Source organism: Dasypus novemcinctus, chromosome 11, assembly GCF_030445035.2.
Source record: "Dasypus novemcinctus isolate mDasNov1 chromosome 11, mDasNov1.1.hap2, whole genome shotgun sequence".
NCBI classification, from domain to species: Eukaryota; Metazoa; Chordata; class Mammalia; order Cingulata; family Dasypodidae; genus Dasypus; species Dasypus novemcinctus.
The window spans coordinates 87,803,965-87,829,993 of NC_080683.1; the positions used below are offsets into that span (position 1 = coordinate 87,803,965).

General features: G+C 41.3%; 1 protein-coding gene across 2 annotated transcripts in view; it reads right to left on the minus strand.

The window, feature by feature from the left end:
- TRAF3IP2 (TRAF3 interacting protein 2) overlaps nt 1–26,029 on the minus strand; it is a 44,000-nt gene that overhangs the window by 2,991 nt on the left and 14,980 nt on the right. The window contains exons 3-8 of one of the 2 annotated variants that reach the window (XM_004461220.5): nt 17,545–17,728; nt 11,034–11,209; nt 8,736–8,824; nt 5,389–5,457; nt 4,154–4,270; nt 425–499 (exon numbers count right to left, since the gene is read on the minus strand). In XM_004461220.5, the coding sequence (XP_004461277.2) occupies nt 425–499; nt 4,154–4,270; nt 5,389–5,457; nt 8,736–8,824; nt 11,034–11,209; nt 17,545–17,728 (710 nt within the window). Of the gene's footprint in view, nt 1–424; nt 500–4,153; nt 4,271–5,388; nt 5,458–8,735; nt 8,825–11,033; nt 11,210–17,538; nt 17,729–26,029 lie in introns of both variants that reach the window. The other variant, XM_004461222.5, reaches the window with a different exon arrangement.

A 26,029-nucleotide genomic window follows, 5' to 3' on the forward strand; every position in this document is an offset into this window, starting at 1 on the left:
AAGGGTCATTTTGGGGACGCTGCAGATTTAATTCCTGTACTGTAGAACTTTGAGAGCTGAACTTTGTGCCACAAAACACTTCCGTGGAACAACCAGCAAAAAATGTATACATCTAAACTTTCATATACAAAAGATAAGAGGTATCAGATGAAAGTCTCTTACCCTTATGTGAGTTCAAAGCCAAATTACTTCTTTGTGTGCAGTGACTGTTTGAACAATGAGGACAGCAGTGGTCCTATCAGGTAACACTTTAAAATCTTCCTGATTCATACTGCTGAACTGAGCGGCACAACGCGGTGATCTTTCTGATAACACTATGATTTCCAAGGATTGATAAAGAGTTGACAAAGTTTTCTACCTAACATCCCAGATGGCAGAATAAACTGAAGACTCTTAATTATCAGGTTTGTGTTTGTTCGTTTACCTTCTTAGCATTTGGGAAGAGCACAGGAATGAATCTGAAATTCATGCTTCCTTGTTTTATGAACTCAATCTGCATCTGGAACCAAACAAATTTAAAGGTTTAATCTCAGGAATGATGATGAGGAGTTGATAGTACCCATACTTGTGTAAGTCCATACCGGGTTTTTATTCTGATTTTCTCATTTGAGTGCCACACACTTATAATTTTAAGCCCTCCCAATTACACATCTATGCCATTCACTCATTCATCCATCATTTATTGGAGGCCTATTGAAATTCATGCTCTGTGTTAGATTTTGGGTTTTAAGGCATTGGATACCTTCCAAGGTATGCTGGAGTCTGCTCACAGTAGCTCATGAGAGCCACTTATGCACATCTCTTCCCAATTCTGTGTCCAGTGACTACATTGGTAGCTTGAGATTAGTCATGGTGAAAGTATTTATACCATGGAAACTGGCAACGCTACAAATTAAGAATTTTTTTCAGTGATCTACTTTACCAGAACACCACTGGCACCATCCTGAGCTTCATAAACCCAACAGTCTAGTGAGCAGATGGGAAGGTAAATTATTAACTGTAATAGTGTGAAAAGTATAAACAAAATATTGTGGAAGCCCAGAGTGGGGACATCCATTCTACAGCAGGGGTTTGAAGGACAGTCATAGGGGAGGTGTCATTTGGTTACTGAAAAAAAATAATTTGGTCAGTCAGGAAAAGTGAGAGAGAGGGGAAGGGTTAAGCAAAGGAAACAGCATGAGTAAATGCCTACAGGTATGAACGTGTGTAGAGCAGTTGGTGACCAGCTAGTAATCCACTGCCACTAGAACATAGGATGGGCTTAGGAGAGAGGTGGGGAATTCTGTCTGCCAGGCTTTAGATTTCCCATACCAGTTCCAATTTGCTCTGATATTCTAGTGGCCTGGGAGATTTATGTGCCAAGAATCCTATCAAAACAAGCATTTTTAGTTTGAGGGGCGTTAACAGTCTTCCAAATCCTGTGATCAGCACAAAGCTTTCAGTTGTCTAATGATGAAAGAGATGAGGAATTATATGTTCCCAATTATTTTATGTTCCAATTGATTTTTGTAACTGAGAAGTCTTTATCGTATGTGGGAAGAGAGAACAGAGATGAAGATGACAATGGTAATGGCTGGTTATTGGAATCACCGTAGGAACTCCCTCGTAAGTGCACTCTTACACACACATGCTCATACATACTCTCTCACACATATACAATCACACATACACATATGCATACCCTCCACAAGGTGATTTCTCAGAACCACCTCCCTTTGAAAATCAGAAATTATCAAAAGCATATTTTAAAATGACAAAGTACCATGTACCCAAAAGAAACAACTTTACAAGTACAAAAGAAATGTGAAAGGAAGGACACAGGATTAGTAATTTAAAAATGAAGAATGGGGTTTAGTTTAGCTTGGCCACTAGGCTACCCAGACTGTTCCAGGTGAACTAGCTACAGTGCATTTTTATTTCCTGACCACTCTATTTCTAGATATTGGCTTTCTGCAAGCAGTTTAGTCCATGATGCAGTTACTCAAGAGTACTTCTTCATTGCTCTGTCATGGCCAAGTTCTTATTGTCCTGGGGTTTAATGCTGGCTGGATGGGGCCAGGAAGCCAGCTGAGCAGGAAGGCCTGTGTCCCCTCCTGTAATAAGGAAGGGCCTGAGACCTCATTACCCCAAGAAAAGCCATGTTTGAAAATCATCCTTTTTGTGGTTAGGCATTGTCAAAGAAGCCCTGAGATGGTACTGTGTGTTAGTGCCTGGCTTTGCCACACACCAGCAGAGTGACTAGGTTTCCCTAGTCACTGACATGGACTTGGAGACCTTCCCACATACCAGCTGTCAGCTTCTGAGCCTGGCAGGTTCCTAGGGACACAGAGAGGACACTGGGTGTTCTGGGGCCAGGCAGACACATACAAACAGCCAAGGGATAGGAGTACCCAAAGCCAGCCATGAACTTTTAGGGCAGTTTACTTCCAGAAATGCACTTATGCTGGGCCCTACCAGGGGCTCTCAGATGAACCTGTAATAGGAGTGAGCCTGATCAGCATTTCCTGGCTCCTTGGCCTTACTCTTTGACTTCACCATTTTACCTCCACTTTTACTTTTTGGTTCTGAGCCTGGATGAATGGTCAGCACTTGGTGGAAGAAGACATGGAGACCCTGAGAACTCAGATGAGAACACCCACCCTCCCCTTTTCCTGCACTCCTCATCCACAGGACAGACCTGGGGTTTAGGTCAGCATCCCGAGTTAAAGCCACATGTCCTGTGGCTGATGCTGACTGCCTCCTGAGTCGTGCTGCTTCCTTGCTTGCTTATTTTGCCTGGGCCTCTCCTGCTTCCTGCCCCATCTCCCTATCTTAGTCAGTGACCTCTTACTCCAGGGGTTCTTAACTTTTTTTTGTTCCATGGACAACTTTGCTAGTTAGGTGAAAACCACAGACTCTGTCTCAGAATGTAGCAGCAGATAGTTTTATGACACTCAACATTGGAGGTCAGAGAAAATAAAGATAATAAGTTGGGTTTTTTCCAATTCAGGCTAACAGACCCCCTGAATCTTTCCACAGACTCCCAAGGGGTCCATGGGCCCCTTGTTAAGAACTGCTGCCTAATGCTCATTCCAAGTGCCTTCCCTCCTTGTGGACTGTTAAAGCTGAAAGGAAGCTAACAGGTTCAGGGCCAATGATTGTCAAGCCTTTTTAAATCTCAGAATCCTTGGTAAGCCAACAAGGCTGAGAAACACAGACCAGCTGTGGTTGAGGTGGGGGAGGTAGGCCCTGGCACCCCACCCCCAGCACATATGGGCACCATGAGGGACCCCACAGAACATTTTGGAAGTCATAAGTGCAGTTCAGCATCCTCATCAGGAAGGAACTGTCTCCACAGCATCTTTGCAATCATGGGCAGCCTGAGGGATAGCTATCCCACAGCTGGGTGGCATTTATGGTCAGAACTTTCTATCAGATGCTGACAAAATCTAATCTGCTATAAATTTTTCCCACTAGTTTTAGTTTGACCAAGCCTCACGGTTCAAGTGTAGCAGTGGAACATTCCTCATCTATCATGAGCTGATGACGATCCCTTCCCTTGACTGAGCATCCAATATGTTCCAGATACTTCACATTCTCTCATTTCAGATCCACAACAGTGCCTTGTAAGTGTTAATGACTCATTTTATTAATAGGAACATGAAGGCACAAAGAAGTTCAGGCAATGGGCCCGTGGTCACACAGCTGTACATGAGGAAGCCAAATCTAAATCAAGTCTACCTGATTCAACAGACTGTGCCCTTCTCACTCTGTTGCTATGCCCCTCTGGGAAGGCAGAGGAGAGACGATGACACAGACACAGGAGGCCTCTCCTGCCACAGCCCTGTCTCCCACTCCTCCTAGGACTTCAAATTTGTTGGTAAATAACCAAGCCAGCAAAGCACTGCTTTCCAGAATCTTGGACTTTAGAGATCACAAATTAATCTCCCCTTGTTACTGACAGGCACACTGAGTCCCAGAGGTTTGGTGACTTGTCTGTGGTCCCAAAGGTAGATGGAGCTGGGGCCAGCAGCCCCCTCCTGACTCGCAGGCCTGGGGTTCCTCACCCTGCATCACAGCACCTTCCGCTGGTCTCTAGAGAAGAAGGGGTCTTCTCTGGGAGAAGGGCCCGCCCCACTCTGAGGAACGAGGCGCTGTCTCCCCCCCCACTCACCATTCGATGAATGTACTTAGTATGTAAACCGTGCTCATCCTCGTCCAGCTGCGACTCAGCGCCTTCCACATCCTGTTTGTATTTGGGGCTGATTGCTACGATTATCATCACTGTCTTCTGTTAATGAGAGGAAGAAAAGCATGTTTATGGAAGTGGAAAGTGTGGTCCATTTGGAGAAAGCAGGCTGGAAACTGGCCAGCAGGACTAAGGGTTTTCTGACATGCTGGGGGGCGGGGGTGTTGGGGGGGGCAGGGCTCGTTCTCCGCGGAAAGTGAAAGGCACCGACCCCCACCCCAGCAGACGCTGGAGCCCCCTGACTTCCTGCTCGCCCTTCCCCAGCTCCCCGCAAACACGCAGAGCAAGTGGCAGAGAGAAGCCCTCCCAAAGAGATGCACTTTCGCCCGCCATCGCCCACAGCCGTCACTGCTAAATGCCTAATGAAAGCTCGCATCACTAAGTGCGTCTGCGTCGCGGCGCAGCGGCTCTGCACGGTGATGAAAAACAGCCGCGCTCCCGCGGCCGGCTCGAAGCTGGCCGCCACCGCACTCCCGACGGCCCGGCTTTCTGCGCACGCGCCTTAGCGAGGCAGGGGTCCGGACCCTGGAGCACAAAGCGAGCATCAGGCAGCAGACAAAAGGAAACGCCAGACAGCCGCCTGCTGAGACGCCCGTCCCCCACCGGCTCCCTCGGAAGGAAGCGGCCGACACGGACACGCTGGCAGCAATCAATTTCTATCTTGTTAAAGCACAAAGTGTCCCAGTGGCCGGTATAGATTCTGTCAGTGGAAAACAAATCACCGAGCTGCGAGTGGGCGCCTCGGGGGTCGCGTGCAGCGCAGCCTGTGGGGCTGCCCGGGAAACCTCTTCAGCCCAGTCCTCCAGAACACTTAGGCTGGCTTCTGCCAGCCTAAGATTAAGTTGACTTCTGCCGCTTCCTCCCCACTCCCCATCTTCTTTTCTCATTTCCTATTCTGGTCAAAAAAAAAAAAAAAATGGTTTGCTCTGATTGTTATCAACCACCTGTGTCTGGTTTGACTTATTTCCTGCCGTGCTTGTCCAGGAGGGCGACCCCATCCTTTTCCAAGCCTTTGCACAGCTTCCATCAAGGGAGGCTGTGTGGGCCCTTCTCTGCTTTGGACCTGGGTGGGTATGCCAGTGCTTGTTTAACAAAATAACTTCACAAAATAATTGTCTTTCTCACCAGAAAGCAATCTCAGCATTTTGGAATATACTTACATCTCTAAGGTAGCGCTCCATCCATTTAATGATATCAATGCCTCGGATTCTATCCTCAAATATGTCTATCTAGAAAAAAGAAAGATATGAGAAATGGATATTCATGAAAAGGCTTTCTCTAAATTCAGAGCAAGAGAAAACACAAAAGACCATATGTTTTACGACTCAAAAAGTTACTAATGCTTTTTTGTAGGGGAGAGCACAAATCTAAGAAATAAAATACCATTTTCTTAAAGCATGCCTTATTTCAACATTAGTAGGCATTTAAGTATTTAATATCCATAATTAGGATATAGTGGTACACACTGAAATGTATCCGTGGCTATACAACTATGTTTTTAAAAAATCTGAAAGCCACAGTGGACCACCAGTTTGGATGTAAGCCAGCAACATATATAGATATATATGGCTGTAATTTGATAGGCAGACATTCTGGAACATTTTAGTGGATGTGTGGTGTGCAAAACTGAGAAACAATTGTGGTGCTTTACTTGCATTAGTCATTACTGTAGTATTATGGCCAGTTTTGATCTATAGGTTTTAGAGGGATTGTATGAAACCTGGAGCAGATCCAAGAAACAGTCACAAAAACAATTACTGAGATGTTGGGGAAGAGTTTATGATGAAAGTCAAGAAGTAGAACTCTTGAGCCTTAAAAAGACTGATATTTAATATCAGTCTTCAGGTGGATGAAGCATAATTCAAAGAGGAGAAAAGCCCGTTATTTTCTATTTTATAGAAGACCAAATAAAAGGGCCTTTCTTGGGCTCAGACTTGTGCTGCAGCCAGAATCATGTGTGTGTGTACAAAAGGCTCTTGATTGGAAGAGCGATTATATACTGGAATGGGTGACTCAGGGAAACTGTCCTTGAGGAGTTATTTGATTCAGCCACACTACTCCCAGATTAATTGACCTAAATGTCAAGTTCCAGTTGTCCAGCAAACTTTCCATCTATGAGCCAACCTTCCTTCTCTATTCCCCACATCCCTCTCTACTTTACTCCCCACATGGGTGTCCCCTGCGTCCTAAAAGCATAGCACAAGCCCTGCTGCTCTGTGAATCCTCCACACACACTGACCTCCTCCTCCTCCACTGACCTAACTCTTCCCCATTGTGGCCGCTTGTGGGACAGGACAATTAATCCGTTATAATTACCTTCTTTCATTTTACTGAATGTCTCATTTCTGTCTGCCTTATCTCCTCAACCCAATTCTAAGCTTCCTATAGAAAGAGATTATGCCTTTTGAAGGCAAACTGTCTAATACATACGAATGTATAATATGAGTTCAGAATGTTTCTTTATTAGCAGAACATCAAAAATGGAATGGCCTTCCTGTTGGTTTGCATACTCATGTTTTAAAATGCCTGATGGCCAACAACTGCATGAGGTAATCTTGATTAGCTAAAGCTTTTGTAGCTCTCTGTGGCTACATCAGAAATCCATTTCTATTATATCAGGGAAGAGCAATATAATGTCTACGGTCAAGGTTGAGAAGAGACAGACAGACAGCCCGGATTCTATTCTATGGGCTCTGCCACGCCCTACCTGTATGACTAGGAATTGTTACTGAAACTCTCTAAGTCTTATTATTTTCATTTGTAATCTGTGTTCATAAACTTTCTAGGGTGGCTGTGAAGATTAAAATGAATAGAAAAAGCATCTCAAAATGCCTGGCTTAAAGTTCTCAATAAATGGTCATCATTATTATTAATCCCAGCGCTTAAATTATCCCCTGCTATTGAGTTGGACTTTCTGGGAGGCACATCGTGCTACATATCTTCCATCTCTACCAAATCCACAGCTCCTGTCAGCTCAGCTTCTCCACACAGCCATCTCCTCAGGTTCCAGTAACTACTTCTTCCTTGCCTCTTTGGACCTAGGGGTGGAAACAGGGCCTTGCTTTTGCTGGCCCCAGGATATCACACTAATCCCTGTGGATATCTAAAACCTGCCCGTGGCTCTATAAATAGTCCTTTATTAAGCTCTCCTTAAATTACCCATTAATTTTTTTCATTCCATAACAGGATCTTGAGGTATCAGTGAGGCACTTTGCTGCCCAGGATGGGGCTCTGTGATTCCACCTTGAGGCTTCATAGTGAGTAGGGTGAAGGGCAGATTTAGACTCTGCCTAAGGAGCCCGACTGTGGAAGGCATGAAAACTTGGTTCCCCTGGCAAGGACAATCAGTATTCTTATTTGGAACTGACCAAATATTAAGATCTTTTCTGAAATGTTGGTCTTATGTCTTAAAATTTGATTTTATGTCATAGTTACCACAATGCTTCCTTATTCCAGAAATGGGAAAGTTGGTCTCTAAATAGTCATGAAGTTGGATTGTATAAATTGTATTTTTGTTTCGTTTTGTTTTTACTTTCAGACATTTTCCAATTAGGAAAATATATATATGGCATTATCAGTTAAAGAAAAAAATTCAAATAAAAACTTAAACAATGTTAAATAACCTTTAAAACTGATATTTAGATATGGTGCTTCTTCTTTATCCTTCAATATTCCTATTCATAGATATTTCCCCTAATTTTTCCCCACTCTCCAGAATTCACTGTCACTAAATATCCAGAGGAAACCTCTGAGAGAGAAAAGGGGATTGCAGTGTTTGAGGAAAGCGGTTCCCTCCAAGGAGCCTCCAGAGGTGTTTTATTTCAGTCGCAAGACTTTAAGCTGTACTGAATCAAAAGACTGCAGGGAGATAAGAGATGTCCTGTTTCCTGGTTTCCTGACATTTCTTGGCCCAGGATCTCAGGCAGGGCTGGGTCCACTCGACCTCTCCTAGAACCAGACTAGACCGGCCGGGGACCTGGCCGAGTCGTCCCTGGCCAGAAGCTGCTGCCTCAAGGTTGGCATGGCAGCTGTGCAGGGTGGGGGACCGGGCTGCAGGGGCTCTACTTGAAACCTCACCACCCACTACAGAACAAAAGACCTTGATAAATAAGCAAGTGACCCTGGTGAAGCCTGCAGCTTTCTGTATCACAGGAAGCATAACTAAAATGGGCAGGGTTGGTTAAAAAAAAAAAGGGCAAAGCGCAGAGTGCAGCAAGAGCCATTTCCTTCAGTCCAGGGCCACCTGCATATGTGGTGGGTAGGAGTTCTGCTCTTGCTGTTCAGAGGTACTCAGGTCACCTCAGAGAGCACAGGGGGAAAAGGCTGGCAACTTAATTAGTTTAAAAGCTAGAAAATCATTGCCGAAACCCATAAGCAGTTAGTGTATCCCATAAATTAAATCAAATAATACAGTTGAAAACATCAACAGCTATGTATACTTTTTCTCCTTTTGTTTTCATTATAGCTGCTTTAACTGTTGCACTTTCTCTTTGGATAAAATACTTACTGCAGTCTGAAAGCCATTTACCAACAAAAAGTTCACAAATTTCATCACCTCCATGGCTGTGTCCAGAGAATAAGTGATAAAGACTTTTCCTGAAAGAGAGATTTTTCACATTTATGAGAAACTAGTCAAATTATTCAATTCTAAGCAGTGCTTCTGAATTGTATGCAATGTCTTTTGTCCTTCTCAAATGATATAGGGAAACCTGGGGGGATCTAAGGGTTTCTGTCTGCAGGGGTCTGGTCCGGGCAGAGCTCCTCTGGCCCGAAGGGGTAAGGGATCTGTCCAAGGGAGTCCAGGAGTGGATGGAAGCATGGCAGTAAGAGGGACAAGGACTGCAGTGGTGGTCAGAGGGACAGGTCCAATAGTCTCAAAAAAGAAAACACCTGATGCTTCAACAAAAACCTACCGCCCAGAACCCGTGGGTCCTACCTGGTTTCCTAGAGACCCATGGCACTAGGCCTAAAGGGTACTCTCACAGCATGCCAAAGAAGCAGAGACTTGATAAAGGAGGCCACCCAATGGGGTCCTCTCCATCTCTTGACACTCTCGACTACCCCAGAACTCTTGCTTGACGAAAGCAAATGAGGAGAGAGGGAGAAAGTGGTTCCTCTGCCCTTCATTCCCTCATTCCCTCACTTCCGGAAGGAGGTTGAAGTTGACTAAAGTGCAGCTAAGAAATGTAAGCATTTCAGCAACTTGAAGGAGAAATTCCACCTCGGTGTAGCCTAACAGAGCTGACACCTCATTTTTTCCTGGGTCAGCTTAGAGCAGCAGACAATACCATGCAGACAAGCTCAACCCAGTCAGGATGACAACCATGTTTTCTCGGGCTTAGAGAAATGATCTGGCTAGCAATTTAAAGTGAAAGATGAATGGACCAGCTAAATCCCAGGAGGCACTTGAGGCAGGGCGTGGAGAAAAAAAGGAGGACTGGAGAGAGAATATAAGAGTCTGTACTCGTCATCTACCCCCAGGCTTTTGTTTTTTAAAAACATACTTCTCAGGGGAGCCAGTGTAGCTCAGTGGTTTGAGAGCTTGCTTCCCATATATGAGGTCCTGGTTCAATCCCTGGTACCTCCTCAAACAAACAAACAAACAACAAATAAAACCCCCAAAATATAACAAACTAGTCTTTGAAAAAGGAAAAGAAAAGGATAAAAGAAAAAAACCCCATACTTCTCAAATGGAAGTACATATAATGGTCATATTGACTATTTAAACAGCCAGGCTTAAATGATGATGGTACTCAATGCATTTTATTCTCAACACATAATATTTAACCAATTCCTATGTAAGTAATTTTAGGACTCCCTTTATAGATTATGGTAAGATAAATATGGTCTATAGACTGATGTAATAAGTATATTGTATACAGGGCAGCATCAGTTCTCCAGAAAAGCTCAAAATTAAAAATATATAGGTTATCAAGAAGATTTTTAGGGAAAAAATCATCTGAATGACAAACAGCAGTGTATTGCTGCCATAGAAATCTTTCAGAGTAGGAAAAGAGCACCGACTACCCCTGCCAATTTCTTCACAAGAGGAATTAGCAAATGCAAAGGGTTTCATTTCAAGTTCAAGTCTGGTTCAAAAAGGTGTCCAGGTTTGGTAGAGGATTATTAGAATTATCTGAGCTTCTCTAGCAGGCATAACAGTATATAACAATTTCATAAGTACTGGCTGTTTTCTTATGATTTCTGGAACTTACTGCCCTGACTGACCTTAATATGAGAAAATTTTGGTGATATGTCAACATTTCTGGTTCTGGCTGTAAAATGTGGAAAAAAGAATCATCACCTGACACTTAGTCAAATGTTTCTTTAAATAAAAAGCTTAGTTTGCATTTGGTTGTGAGGCAATATGGAGAATGTGAAACAGTTTTCTCCAAAAAGATTGCTCACTCCTACAGGAAATGACCTTGTTCTTGATGGCTGCTGATAATTTATGGTGAGACACTAGGTCCCTAGCCAATAGCACACGGACATCCAATCAATTTGTCCAGGGAAAAGTCCACTCAAGAGCACCATTTAGAAGAGGAAAAAAGCATTGGAGTTATTTGTTGTTAGAGTATGTGTTTTTAAAAATCTCCTAGTAAGCACTTTGTGAGCATTCCCAGTAGTTTCAGAATCAGTCAAAACATTCATATGAAATGCTGGTTCCTTTTTGAGTGAAAAGCAAAAAATAAGTAAATTTTATTTCCCTCTTTATAGGAGAAATATCTAAGATTATGGATAAATGATCATCAAGTACTCTCAAAGTACAAGACCTGACAAGGAGAAAACACTGCAAACAACTTACGCAATTCTTCTGGTAAATTGCTTGTTTTCAGAGTTCCTCTGGCTGGAGGGTTACTAGGGGGTCTAGGGACAGCAGCTGGAGATGGAGCCTGGGGACCCTGGGGTCTCAGTTCTGCAGGCCACTCCAAGGACTCAGGAGCTCCAGGTCTATTAGGTGGCTGGTTATATAGCTGGTCCCTGGAAAAGAACACATTTATAAAAATTTTCATTTTTAACATAGGCAAGCCTTTAGGGACAGAAAGCTTTAAGAACTACAGGAAGATAGAAGTGAGCTATCTCCTCTGACTCCATTTCTTATCCCAGACAGACGGATGAGTGGAGCTCCATGGAGTGTTACTCAGTAACCAGTTCAGCTGGCTGCCATGTGTAAGGGCCTGTGCTAGGGGCCAAAGAGGGGAGCAGGATTTGTTCTCTCTATTCAAGAACTGTACTGTCACATTAGGAAATGTCTCATACACAGGGCAGGCAAGGTCACCAATGAAACAGAGTAGTATAATGGGTGATATAGAAGATTGGTGGTATAGGCATTCAGATAAATTGATATAACTTCTAGCTCATGGTTGATAATAGTTATTTATCAAAAAGCAAATGGCCATATAAGTTTGAAAGTATTTATGTTATCAATATTTGAATGAAAATCTTATTTTGAAGACCTCCTAAAGAAGTTTCTACCATGTAGTTACATAGAATTTTTAAAATTATTTTGGTTGCCAATATCCCCTTGAATATTCTCATTGAGATGGCCAGTCAGATGCACTTTTGTGAGATTTGCGTGGCAGAAGGGAAATGGAGGCCATTTCTGCCACTGTGGTTTCTGTTGGTGAGGACCATCATGAGGTGCTAAGTTTTCCTCGGCAAGCATCCCACTGTCCTGTTACCACTTCATGAGTGTCAAGGGCAGGGCATAGGCATCCATCCATTTTTTGCCAGTGCAGACTTAGCAGGCACAGAATCATTCTAATGCAGTAGTGGAGGCTTTCTGATTCCAGATTGTACTTTGCTAGTGCAGTCTAGAGTCTAGCATTCCAGTAACAGCTTTCTGATTCTCCCATATCCTGACCAGGGCAGAGGAGGCAGTGTCTTCAGTGGTTCCATTCTATAGTATTGCTCTGAGATCATTCCTTGAAGCCCAACCTAAAGCTCAACAACTTTGTAAGCACCAATTTTTTATACTAAATTCTATTCTGCTTAAAATAGCTAGAATTGTTTCTGTTTTCTTAACTGAATCCAGATAAGGGGACTAACACTGTACTTGTAATGTTTTATTTCTTTAAAAAAAAATCCTGAAGCTATAAGGCAGGGCCCCACCCTGATCAAGATGACAGAGGGAGACACTCCAGAGCTCTGTCCCTCCACAGAATCTTTGAACTGGCAGAAACATCTTTCTCAAAGCTTCAGAAAATAGTTAAAGGATTGCAGTAGCAGGGAAAGCACCAAATCAAAGACGAGGCATCTCCCCTGGTACCTTTGCTGGTCCCTACCCCTACCCCCACCTTCATAATGGAGCCAGTCTATGCTTCTAGTGGGGGTCCCTGGTCCTGGTTCAGGAGGAAGCCTAGTTACCCTTATGTACATACTGGGAACATGTATGTCTAGTCCAATCAGTCTGGTAGCAAAAGACTGAGCCAGGACACTTGTGGGCTTGCCATCTCAGAACTTGCCCTGCCTGTAGAATGTGGCTCACTGAGCTCTGCTACAGAACACTGTATGATTATATGAGAGCAATCAAGTTGTGGGTCACAGGGGCAAGGGACTGCTGGCTGTGGGACTATAAATACAGAAAAAAGTACCTCCACCATGAGGAGATGCTGTTTTCTGGAAAGAGGAGGCTTTTATATTCGTGTTAATGGGGAAATTCCTAGGACTACACACACATGCCCAAGACAAGATGCAGGCACAAAAAGGACCAGGGAAGACCTTGTACTTTTGCCTAGAGCCATTCTCCAAATTCAATGTCTGGCTTAACTTTGAAAGAAAGCACTACCTTCTTCCATTCCTCCTTTCTTCCTTTCCTCCCTTCCTCCTTCCCTCCCTTTTAGCTCCTGGCATTCAAGGAAACCTCTGTCATACCACTAGCTGGATACAATCTTAAGGAAGAGGTCTCAGAGTCCAAATTCCAGCAATAGTATATTCAAATATCAAAATGTCCAGATTTCAACAAAAGCTTACAAAACATACAAAGAAACAGGAAGCGATGGACCATGCAAAGGAGAAGACTAAATAATTAGAAACCACCAACAAGAATGACTAGACCTGAGACATACCAGACAAAGACTTTAAAAATATAGTCCTAAATAAGCTCAAAGAGCAAAAGAAAAGAGGGACAAAGAACAAAGGCATTAAGAAAAAAACAGACGAGGGCGAAGAGAATCTCAATAAAGAAAGAGAATTTAAGAAAAGGAACCAAACTGAGTTGAAGACCACAGTAACAAGAATAAAAAGTTCTAGCAGCTTGGAGCTGGCTAAAGAAAGAATGAGTGAACTTGAAGATAAGACAGTTAGAATCATTCAGTCTAAGGAATAGAAAGAAGAAAATGAATAAAAGTGAACAGAGAATATGTGAAGAAATAATGTCTGAAAACTTCCCGATTTTATTGAAAGACATGAATATATACTTCCAAGAAGCTCAATGAACTCCAAACAGGGTAAACCCAAATAGAACTAAATCAAGACATGTTATAACCAAATTCGTGAATGCCAAAGATAAAGAATTCTGGAAGCTGCAAGAGGGAAGCAACATGACATAGGAACCTCAATAAAATTTAAGTGCTGATCTCTCATCAAAACCAGGATGACAAGAAGGCAGTGGGAAGACATATTTAAAGCGCTGAAAGGAAAAAAAAATGCCAACCAAGAACTCTATCACTAGCAAAACTGTCTTTCAAAATGAGGTAGAGATTAAGACATCCCCAAATAAACAAAAGCTGAGGGAATTCATCACCACTAGACCAGCCCTACAAGAAATGAAAAAGGAAGTTCTGCAGGTTAAAAGGAAGGGACACTTAATGATTGACTGAAGCTGTATGAAGGAGTAAAGATCTCTGGTAAAGATAATGATATAAATAAATATAAATACCAGTACTATTGCATTTTTGGTTTGTAACTCCCCATTTTCCTTCTTATAGGATCTAAAAGGCAAATGCATAAAATGTAATGATAAATCAATGGTTTGGGACTCAAATGTATAAATATATAATTTGTGACAAGAAATACTTAAAGGTGAGGGGGGTGGAGAAGAATAGGAACATAGCATGGTATTGAAGTGAAGTTGGTATCATACCAAACAAGATTATTATAGATTTAGGATGTTAAATTTAAAACCCATGGTAACTGCAAAGATGACATCAGGAAATATGCAAATTCATAGAGACTGAAAGTAGAGTACAAGTTATCAAGGATGGGGGACAGGGGCAATGGGAAATCAATGCAAAACAGACATAGGGTTTCTGTTTGGGGTAAAGGGAAAGTTTTATAATGTAATGGATGGTGGTAAGGACACTGCAACATTGTGAATGTGATTAATCCCACTGGTAAGAAAAGAAGGAAGGGAGGGAGAGAGGAAGGAGAGAGAATGAAAAACTAAAGAGACAATGACAATTAAATACAACATATGATTCTGGAAGGGATCCAATAATGGAGGACAAAAGGTTCAAAAGAACATTAAATTACAACATACGAAAAACTGGGATATAGAATATAAGGTTTATATCAATGTTAAATTTCTTGAACTTGATTACTGTACTTAAGGTGATTACATAAGTGAATATCCTTATTTTAGGAATGTACATTGTATGTTCAAGGATACATGTAACCTGTTCTCAAATGTTCAGAAAATAGATAATAGATTGATCGATAGATAGATGATACATTGATATATAAAATTATTCAGCAAATGTGACAAAACGTTAAAATTGGGGTATTGGGGGTATGCTGAAGTTCTCTTATAGGGTTTGTACTATTTTTGTAACTGTGCTATAAGTTTGAAATTATTTTAAAATAAAAAGCTTAAGGAAAAAAATCTGAAAAAAATCTGAAACAAACCTGGCAATGTTAACATTTTTTAAATGGTTGATAGGACCATAGATGTTAGTTACTTTTTGTGTGTGTTTGAAATTGTTTGATATTATAAATTTTTTAAAATGTTTTGATTACAAAATCTATATTTGCTCAGTCTTTATACACTGCTGTTTATGCTTTCATATATTTCCCGAAAGAATAAAAATTTCCAAGTGTCTTAGAGGATTTAAAATAAAATTTTACAAAACCTTAACTATACTATATTTCTTAAATGTAATTGTTTGGGGAGGTTATTTCAAATTTTTTTAATATGGAGAAAAATGCCAACAAAAGATGCCTTCAACTAAACAAGATCCAGTTCCATCTCCTTTACACATTAAATCCCTTTGTTCTTAAAGTTGCTCAGTTGTTATAAAATGCAATTGTGCTTTTGATAAAGAAATGTTAAGATCTTGATAATATTTTTTTAAAAAAACAAAAACAAAAAACTTCCATACAAAAACATAATAGGATTATTGAAAGAATAAACTTTCTGAATTAAGTTTGTCTTTCAAATAATCAGTGAGAAGAGAATTGCCTTCATTACCTGAACTTATTTCTCATTATCCTAAAATGATAAATCCATGGAGACTCTATCAGGCTTAAATTGATGTTACAAAACCAATTACTCTATACCATCTCTGCAGTTCTTCTGTAAATCTAAAATTATTTCAAAATGTTAATTTTTAAAAAAATTACTACTGCCTCCCCTGTTCAACACCAACATTCCATAGAGATGCTTAAATTTTGCTTGTTTCCTTAGAATTTTAGATATTTCCTCCACAAGTGTTTATCATGCTTTAAAATCACAATTTATGTAATTCCATTTTAAAGAGCATTAATTTTTTATTTTTAAAAAATAAGGTTTGGCGGCAGACTTGGCCCAGTGGTTAGGGTGTCCGTCTACCATATGGGAGATCCGCAGTTCAAACCCTGGGCCTCCTTGACCTGTGTGGAGCTGGCCCATGCGCAGTGCTAATGCACACAAGGAGTGCCGTGCCACGCAGGGGTGTCCCCAGCGTAGGGGAGCCCCACGCGCAAGAAGTGCGTCCCATAAGGAGAGCCACCCAACATGAAAGAAAGTGCAGCCTGCCGAGGAATGGCACTGCACACACGGAGAGCTGACACAGCAAGATGACGCAACAAAAAGAAACACAGATTCCCGTGCCGCTGACAACAACAGAAGCAGACAAAAAAGACGCAGCAAACAGACACAGAGAACAGACAACCGGGGTGGGGCGGGGGGAAGAGGAAAGAAAGAAATAAATGAATAAATAAATAAATAATAAGGTTTTATGTATGATTATTCTGTAAACCCACAACTTCTCAGATAGATGGATAGATGGATGGATGATAGATAGATAGATAGATAGATAGATAGATAGATAGATAGATAGATAGATAGATAGATAAAGAAGCCAAGCCCCACTCTTCTCCCCTATAGCAGTCATTCTCAACCATGCCAACATTAAGTTCCAGGAAAAAAGATTAAGGGATCCATCTGGGAAAGAATATCTGAATGATACCAGTGGTTTTTTTGAGTAAAGGGGAAAGCAGGCATGTGCCTTATCTGCCATTGTTAATAAAGTGGGCTCTTTTTTTTTTTTTCAAATAAAATTTTTGAGTTAACTACCAATTTCTTTATTTCTGAAAAGCCTACTTTAATAGAACCTTTATATCTTAATCCATTCTATCAGAACAGAATACATAGTCTTAATTTCAGTGGTATATAAAAGTTGTGCTAAAGCAAGAACAAATATTTCATCTACTCTTTCCAATTTATTATAAAGTAGGAAGGTCCACTTACATGAGTTTTTCCTGTATTTTTTAGATCCATAAATTAATATAAAATGAAAACTTGAAGAAGAGTCTAAAGAGAACAATGAGGAGAAAAATGATTAAAAGATGAAAGAATTGAAGTCATGCAAAACTAGAATTGTTTTTCTGGAAGAAGGCAGAGGACACTAATTTAATAATAGGGCTCAATATGCCTGAATGTTATTATTACAAAAGAAAATAAATAATTTTATTTCTTTTAATTTCTATTGAAAAGTAATTGAACTGAAAAATTAAAATAAGAAGTGGGTTTAAACAGCAATAAAACCTAGAGCTATAAGGCCGAACTTCATAAAGGTGGAAAAATAAAAATCTATTTCACGGATTTTTATTTCAGGTGTTCTGAAAGTAAAAGGCGTTGTGACTTCAAGAGCATCTTAAAAGTCTTTCCTTCAAGAGTTTTGACTAGTCACTAGTGGTTTCACATATCCGGTAAAGAGATTCTTGTCAACCAACTTCTGTTTCCTCTTGACCTGAAAAGTCTATATTGGGTGCTCTGCTGTGTGCTTGGTCATTGACCTGGGTAGCACTCACAGAGTTTTGATGCATCTCAGTTGCACTGGCGTAATTCTTTTTCACATAAAAACATCTGAAAGTTGACCTGTCATACTTACTGATACCTCAGGGGCCCTGGAGAAGAGTAGTCTCCTTGTACAGGCCTCTCTTGGTCCCTGGCGCTGGGATAGTTCAGGACAACCTTCTGCACAGGGTGAAGGCCTCTCAAGCTGCCTCCAGCTGGGGGTTGCCCAGGTAAAGCTGGCTGGACCAGTTGCTGGTAGGCTGCTCGAGGGTAGTCGTGGCCATCTGCAAGTGAAGACAACAAAGAAAACAGGGAAGATCAATTCTAACTCTCGCATGTGACAAGAGAAGTAAGCTCAGTGCAAATTTTTGTCTTGAGACCAGCTGAAGTTTCCAGATTTCAGTTAACACTTCCATGAGATTTGCCATATTTCTATCCTACTCTTTGCTTGGTAGTTTCCATAAAACTGATTCACCTTTTTCCCTAAATAAAAATATCTATGAAATCACAAGTTTTCTAATTGGAAAGCTCAAAATATAACTCCGTGCAGACTCCTATTTTAATAAAATACTTAGGATAATTCAACCCTGAAGATTTTCTCACAAACCACCATTTCTACCCTAAGTTTCTAGAACCCAAGGATAGGGGAAGTTTTTCCCACAATAGATATAGAGCCACTATTCCCTCTTTTCCTCCCCCCAAGCAGACACACACACTCACGAATACCACATACTCTGCTCCGTCTTGGAGTGAAGTAAATAAATGAAAACTTGGCTCATCCCTCTGGGAAGTAGCCAACCAATACTTATGATCCAGTTGGCAACATCACCCAACTTTCCTGGTCCTCTCCTGCTAAAGACTATGTGTGCTTGGGCCTAGGGCAGTTAAAAGAGGGTAGAGCTTAGAATAAACCCAGGGCTGGTGGTGACTTACGTGAATGTGCAACTAGGAGGCACTTGGTCATGGCCAGGCCGAGGAGCAGCAGAGTACAAAGAAGGGCAGCCCACCCAGCCGGGTGAGAGAAGAAAACTGAGGGCCAGCAGAGGGGGTGCAGCGAGTCCAGTAAGGGTGAGAGAGGATGCGCTGAGAGATTAAAGTGTTGGGAAATCAGAGAAGTGTAAGAGTAGGGAATCCCCTTTTGGGGGTGGCCCAGCTTACCCCAAACTGGAAAAACCCAAGTAGGTAATTTCTCCTTCCAAAATGAACCCTGAACACGTTCTGGTGGTCCAAGCACAGCCATCTCTGTCCAAGTAAGAATAGAAAATCCAGGAGGCAAAGCTAGTTAGGACAAGCAGGAACTTGGGACTAAAATTTAGTTTTGTTTTTCAAAAATATATGTATTTATTGTTCTTTTTTTCTTTTCTGATTATAAAAGCAATCAAGTTTGGCTGCTGTGTAAGCAGGATACATACAGGAATGTAGTGAAAGAAACACAAATAAGCAAGAAAGAAAATAATCAAGGTAGGTTGGAACCAGTGGGATGGGAGAATGCTGGCTCAGATCTTATTCTGAGTCCAGTAAGCCCTCGAAGGTTTCAGGGAAATGATGGCCTCACACATAGAATAGAGGACAAATAATGTGAGTTCACTAGTGTGGCCACCTCTGAGTACCCACCACCTGGATTCAGGAAGCTTGGCTGGGTGACTCTGGAAATGTGCCCAAGCCAGTCTCTCAAGCCTGGTTAGAGTCCCTGGACTGAATCTATTGTCTGCTTTGATCCCTGACATCAGATAGTTCCTTCTTGTCATGCTTCCTCTGGCAAAAGTGACCATGCCCCTTCAACCCAGGTTGTCTCCTGGCCCTGTCCTATGACCCTTTCCCGACTGTTGCTCAGGCTTGGTCACAACAGGTATCAGGAATATAAAAAAGGGGAAGAGGAGATAAGGATCTGTATCTGGGTCCATCCCAGCCCCTCGTTGATGAAAGAGACCAGGACTTGGAGGACAGCTCTAAGAAGGGGGAAACATGACCACAGGGGTCCCTATGGCTTAGGACAAAACTCACCACACAGGCTTTGCTTTTACAGCCTTCTTAGGGCAGGCCAGATATATTCCAGGGAATCCAGGTCGATAGTTGGAGATTCAGGGCAACAGGGCAGGTCACTACTGCTGCTCCTTTTCCCCAGCTAGAAAAGGGCAAAAGGTGCCAGTGGTCATCAGTAACCAGGAAGGGGCCGGCCCTGTTTCTGGATGAACTTTGCATGACAGGATCATTTTTGAACTCCCAGCCTTGGATACAATCCTCCAGAGACTTCCCATTGCATTTACAATCCACCTTGCCTCATCCTTGCCCTTCTTGATCTCATCTACTAGGTTCTCACTAGCTCACCCTGGCCGTCTTTCTTAATCTTGAACACTGCAGGCCTGTCCCCATCTCAGAGACCCTGAGCTTGCCATCCCCTCTGCCCACAGAATTTTTACCATAGATCTTTACTGACTTCTTGTCATTCAGGTCTCAGCTCAATGTCCCCTCTTCAAAGAGGCCCACCCCTTACCTAGTTAGCTTATCCCATCCTCCCATTTTTTTGTCTTCCTAGCTTTTATTACATGTGCAGTCATCATAGCACTTATCATAACTCTCACTCATTTGTCAACTTATTGTTTGACATCCCTAGTAGAGTCAGAAAAGCATGAAAGCATGGACCTTGTCTGTTCACCCCCAGTGCTGGCACGCAATAGATGCTCAAGAAATATTGGATGAATGAATGAAGGTTGAGTAGTTACAAAGTCACCTTAACACAGGAAAAGAGAAACCATTTAGTACTATACAATCTGCTTGCTAGGTCTTGGATTCTACTTCTCATCTGCTGTTCTTTCTTTTTTTTAAAATCAGCATATCCCTCCAAAATATAGGAAGGAGAAAGACAAAGTAAAAAAGGAGAAACTTCTAGAAGGCAGTGGCCTTGAAAAGCTTTTTTCAGTGAGGGGCTGAAAGTAACACAAGTGATGTTTTTAAGGTTTGGAGCCATTTTTGCTTTCTGTATACATTAATGAATGGCTCATAATGTTTTATTTGCTTTTAAAGGACTACCAAGCTCTAATCATATGGTTTGTTTCTTTTCCAGAAAGCGGATATTAGTGATGTTGTTCAAAAGCCTTTGAATCAAGGTCATATGATTTTTAACAGATTAGTTCTCGCACAACATGTTTTTGTCTCATAGCAACAAATCATATCATTAAAATCACTAAGGCATGTGGGCTAAGTATTTGATTAGCTACAACTTTCATTTCTAAAATGACCACCTGTGGTGAAAAGTTACATTGGTTTATGTGAACACATGAAAACGAACACCTTGTTGATTTTTAAAATTAGGGTATAGAAAATATAAACCTCTATGCAATTGTTTGATTAAAACAAAGAAAGGATTGAATATAAGAGGATCAATCAAAATATGCTTTCTCTTTTATGAGGGGAATTTGGCTGATTGTGTGGAAGAGTTGCCAAATAAAAGTTACCTGCATCAGGTAACAAATAGCTTTTCATTGCCCAAGGTATAATTATCCTGTTCTAATATTCTGACCAAGGTTTGCCAGTTTAGTTGGGTATTATATATATATAACAACATATAACAATGACTGACATTTATTGAGCACTTCCTCTATGCCAAATACTGTTCTGAATTCCTTATTCAAGATTACTATAGAATTTGATTTTCTGTTTTCCTAAAGAAGCTTAACTTAGTGTAAAATCCAAATTCCATACCACAGCCTTTGCAGCCTTCACTTTCTCAGCATATCATTCTCTTCCTGCTCACCCTGTCCCGGACGTGCAAGCTTGCCTTTTGGTACCTTAACTACACCAAACTCCTTACTTCCTCAACCTTCTTGTCTGCTCTGCACTAAATTGGCTCCACATGTTTGTCACATGGCTGACTCCTTCTCATCCTTTAGGTTTCAGCTCCAATGTCTCCTCTGCAAAGAGTCCTTCTCTGGCCACCTTGTCTAAGGATGTCTGTTTCAACACCTGGTTATTTCCTTCATTTTCCATTTTGTTTGCTGATTTCTGCTTTTTCTCTGTCTCCCCACTGGTCCATGCACTCCACAATGACTAGGACCACGCACTGTATACCCAGCACCTAGCACAGGACCTGACAAATATTTATTGCATAAATTGGTAAATGAACGAACAGGTTCTGCTTCCAAACTCCATTGACCTCCCTTCTCTCCTCCCCTTCCCCACAAGACAATTAAAGACAGCGTCTCAGAGCTTGACATGGCGAAGGCACTACCCATTATTAGGGATCACTTCTTTCCCCAGTAAGTCAGGAGCAGATTTTATTTTTACTCATTCAACAATGTTTATTGAACCTATACAGCTAGGCACTTGGTGAACAAAGATAAATAGGATATAGTTCCCTTGAATAGCTCAAAATAAATGACAGGAGAGAGAGAGAAACGAAAACTCCATGTGTCTGTGGGTGTCCGTTTTTAAACACAAACCCACACTGGCTAGTGTTTGCGAAGGGAAGGCTTACAAGCTGGCAACCTACACAACCACAGAATCACTGGGTAAAAATAGCTCCTCCAGCACCTAAAATTCCATCAAGGGATTTTATTCCTTAGGAAATGTAGAATGGAAGGTGGGTGATGTGATAGACAAATGATTTGTCAGCATGGTATTTTCTCCTCGGTTCTGAGGCAGTGTAAATCATGCACACAAAAACAAAAATGCAGATCTAGCACAATCACAAATGGGCACCCAGTACTGAAGTCTTATGATCCTCTTGCCTGGGTACACAGAGTGTTCCTGATCCTGGGTTTTTAACCCTGGGAATTTATAAACCAAATCCTAAACGACGTTTTCCATTTCTCAGTCAAAACATTCAACATTTTTCTTCCTTATTAAGAATGGTATTAAAGTAGTTTATGAGATAGAAAAAAAAAATGTAGTTTTCAAGTTGTCAAAAAGCATCATGATAGAATGCAATCAGATTATCCAGGGGGGAAAATGGCCTATAGAAACCGTTACAGGAACTGCCCAGCTGTGAGCAGCTGTGGTTCCTGAAAGGCAACAACTTTCTTTATCGTTTCTATCATCTGGTTTATTTTATCCTTTCTTTTAATCGTGTATGCATTCTAGCATAAAAATAATCTCTTTTTTAAAGCCCATATGAGCAATTGTAGGCATGAACCCATAGTTCTCGTTTATTCGGTCTTCTTGGTAGAGAAAGCAAGAAGAATTTTATAGTAAAAGAAGGACTCTGGACTTAATTTCTTTTTTCTTCCGCATTATATTTTCATCATGGTTCTTCCTTGATTGCATAGCCATGACCTCCATTCTGGTGGCCTTCAGTGGAAGCCTTGGTTTCTGAAACTAAGAGGCCAACTTCTCCAGGGCTGGGGAGGGGAGGGAACATAGATTAATGCTGTTTCCTGTTTTTCACCTGCTTTTTTGAAAACTTTTTTTTTTTTAACATGAAAGGAGGTGACCAGTGACCTTTTTATTTTTGCTTTAACCAGCAGAAAGCTGGTTAAATATGCCATTTGCATGGCAATCATTATTTATTTATATTTTCATTAATGGGTAAGGAAGTAACGCTCTTCTAAAGCCAAGTAGAACCACGTAGTCATGGTTTCCAACTGCCCAAGTGTCCCTTAGGTGAACAGCTCTTTTGAAGTGGTTTTGTTGGCAATTAAATGCAGTAATAGCCCTGACATGAAACTAGGCATTTGTCCACCTGCTCTGAATGCTTAAAATCTGTGCCAGCGAGAGGCATGTGGAAGCAGAGGGACAGTCTGCAGGACTGAAGCTGCAGGATCCGTTTCCATGATAACAATAACCTACTAAGAGCTGCTAGTTATTGAGCATTTTCTACTAGTCACCCACTTTCCTAGGGTCTTTAATATATTATCTCATGTAAACCTCACTGCAACCTTCATGGGAAACCTGATTCTGGAGGCCTCATAAATACTCTGGGGTTGCAGTGTCCTGCAGAAAAACCAGAAGCCTCCGGTTTCCTTCTGACAAAACTGGTCAAACCCTGAGCCTCTTCCCTGAGCTCAGGCGAGCTCGGGTGAGGGGGTTGGGGGGGTTGGAAGGTGGGAGGGCCAGGGTCAAGGCCATCCAAGCAAGTAAGTGCCAGGAGCCTGACTTACATGCACTCTCACTTCCCCCTACTTTTTTTTTTTTTTAATTTCTACTTATTCTTAAATTATCAAAGTAACGCATTTGCTGTACCAAAGCCTCTTACACCCTTCAATTATAATTTGAGTCAATGATTTCTTTGTCTATCATGATGAGGTTAGTAGAAAAAGGCAACACCTCAGGACTTACTTCGTATCACAATGCCTTTGACTAAGTATTCATGCTTCTATACATTCATCTAAAGAATCCATAAGAAACACAGATAAAAACTTACATGCCTAACTGCTTTAAAAAAAACACCTTATATACCTGATGTTTGTCATAGCATTGCTTTTTGGATAAAATACTGAAAACTATCTAAGATGTCCAATGACAGAGAATAGTCAAAGCAATTTGGTAGCTCCATCCGATGAAATACTAAGAAGCTAAGAAGCTTTTTTGAAGTGATGCTGTCAGAAGTATGCTGGCTGATATTGGAAATCTTTTAATTTTATATTAAATACATATGCAAAGGAAAAAACACCAGGTATAAATATGCTAAAACCCTATGAAGGAATTATATGTGGGTCATAGAAATAGGGTTGCTTTTTTTTCTTTTTTGAATTTTTTTGGCTTATTCCAATTCTAGGGGTGAACAAATATTACTATTATGATCAGAAAGAAAAATATTTTTTAAATGTTAATAGTTGAATGTCAAAAAAATAGTGTATGGCATTATTCTCACAAAAGTCTTCCCTTTTAACCTGGAAGTCACTGAGAAATAAACACAGCCCTGGACTTGTGGAGATTCAGTTCGCAGTGATTCATACTTCAGGAACTCCATCAGCCACACCTTTCCTATTCCTGGGCACTCAGAGCAGACAGGGACTTCCACGCCCCACACTCAGGTGATTTCCCACCATCTAACACTCTAGGGCCAGTTTTAGGCCTCAGGGCCTCTTTCTTTCCTTCCAGGCCAGGGATCCCGCTCTCCCCAAGCCCTGCTACTTCCCCAACTCATGGCCTTACTCCCAACCTTACTCTCATTCTTACCTGTTTCTTCTAAGCATCTTCTAAACTAAATTTCCCTACCACTTTTTTTTTTTTAATTACTGTATTACTCCATCCACTTTAGGAAGTTTTATACAGACTGTATCATGTACAAGTACATAAATCATGGTTGATTATGACATATGTGTCATTTCCATAATTCACTTTAAAGACTGGGCATCAAGCCTTTGGTCAGAGTCTTCTTATACTCTATAAACTGCCTTTTGTACAGTACTTATTTACTAAGAAAAATATCACATCTTACAATCCTATATTTCATCTGAAAAACCCTATTGTTATTTCATAGCAGCCTCAGGAGAGATTTAACGTCAAGAGATGTGATGGACTTTTTATCTTTAAGACTTTAACGCTTTCGGAGACTCTTTATGCACCAATACATATTGTTCACTCATTAATTTAGAAATTGTTTCTTGAGAGTCTAGCATATGTCATGAGGTTGTTCAATGCTTGGGAACCATGGATCGAAAAGACACCTCTGCTGATGTGCCCAAGCCTGCAGCAGGAGAGGGGGACACAAACGTGAGTGATGCCACACTGGTGTTTGGTACTGAGACAGAGAGAGGCGGAGCACAAGGGAGACAGGGACCTGACGGCTAGAGTGATCTGGGTAGGTTTCCAGAGGGATACTTGAGCTAAGTTTTAAAAGGTGTATATGATGATAGTTATACAACTCTGTAAACACACAAAAATTCTTTGAATTGTACACTTAATGTGGGTAAAGGATACATTTATGTTAAAAAATGTATTGAACTGGGTCAAATGGACAAGAAGGGAAAGAACATCCTGGATAAAGGGACCAGCCTAGACAAATGCATGGAGAGGTGAAACAGCTTGACAAGTCTGGGGACCGCCAGTTGTTCGGGTGTTTGGAATGTAGGTTAGATATGGATATATCAAGTCTCCAAAGAGTTTTGAGTTGTTGTTGAGGTACCAGAGCAGGGGACTGAACCCAGGACCTTATAAGTGGGAAGCCAGTGCTCAAGTACTGTGCCTAGTTTGTTTGCCTGTTGTTTTTGTTTTCAGGAGGCACTGGGAACCAAACCCGAGACCTCCCATGTGAGAAGCAGGCGCTCAACTGCTTGAGCCACATCTGCTCCCCTCGAAAGGGGTTTAAGCAACAGAATCATGGGGGCAACTTGAGCTTCATGTAATAGTATGAATCCAGACTCTCAATGATACTCCAGCACCTTCTGATATTTTTGACGAAAGACTCCTTTCTCTACCAAGCCTAAAATGGGGAAGAAGCATGCAGAGAAGCAGCCAGATGACCAAAAATTAGAACAAGAAACAAGTATTCTAGGGGTCATCTGGGTCATCTCCTTGCCTCTAGGCACGTCTCAATTAAACTAGGCCAGACAGAGGAATCTGTCTTGTCCTGAAAGTCTCTAAGTGTGCTAGGCTTTGGGCTATGAAGAAGCATTCCTTCCAGGCTCCTTACAAATCCAACCATA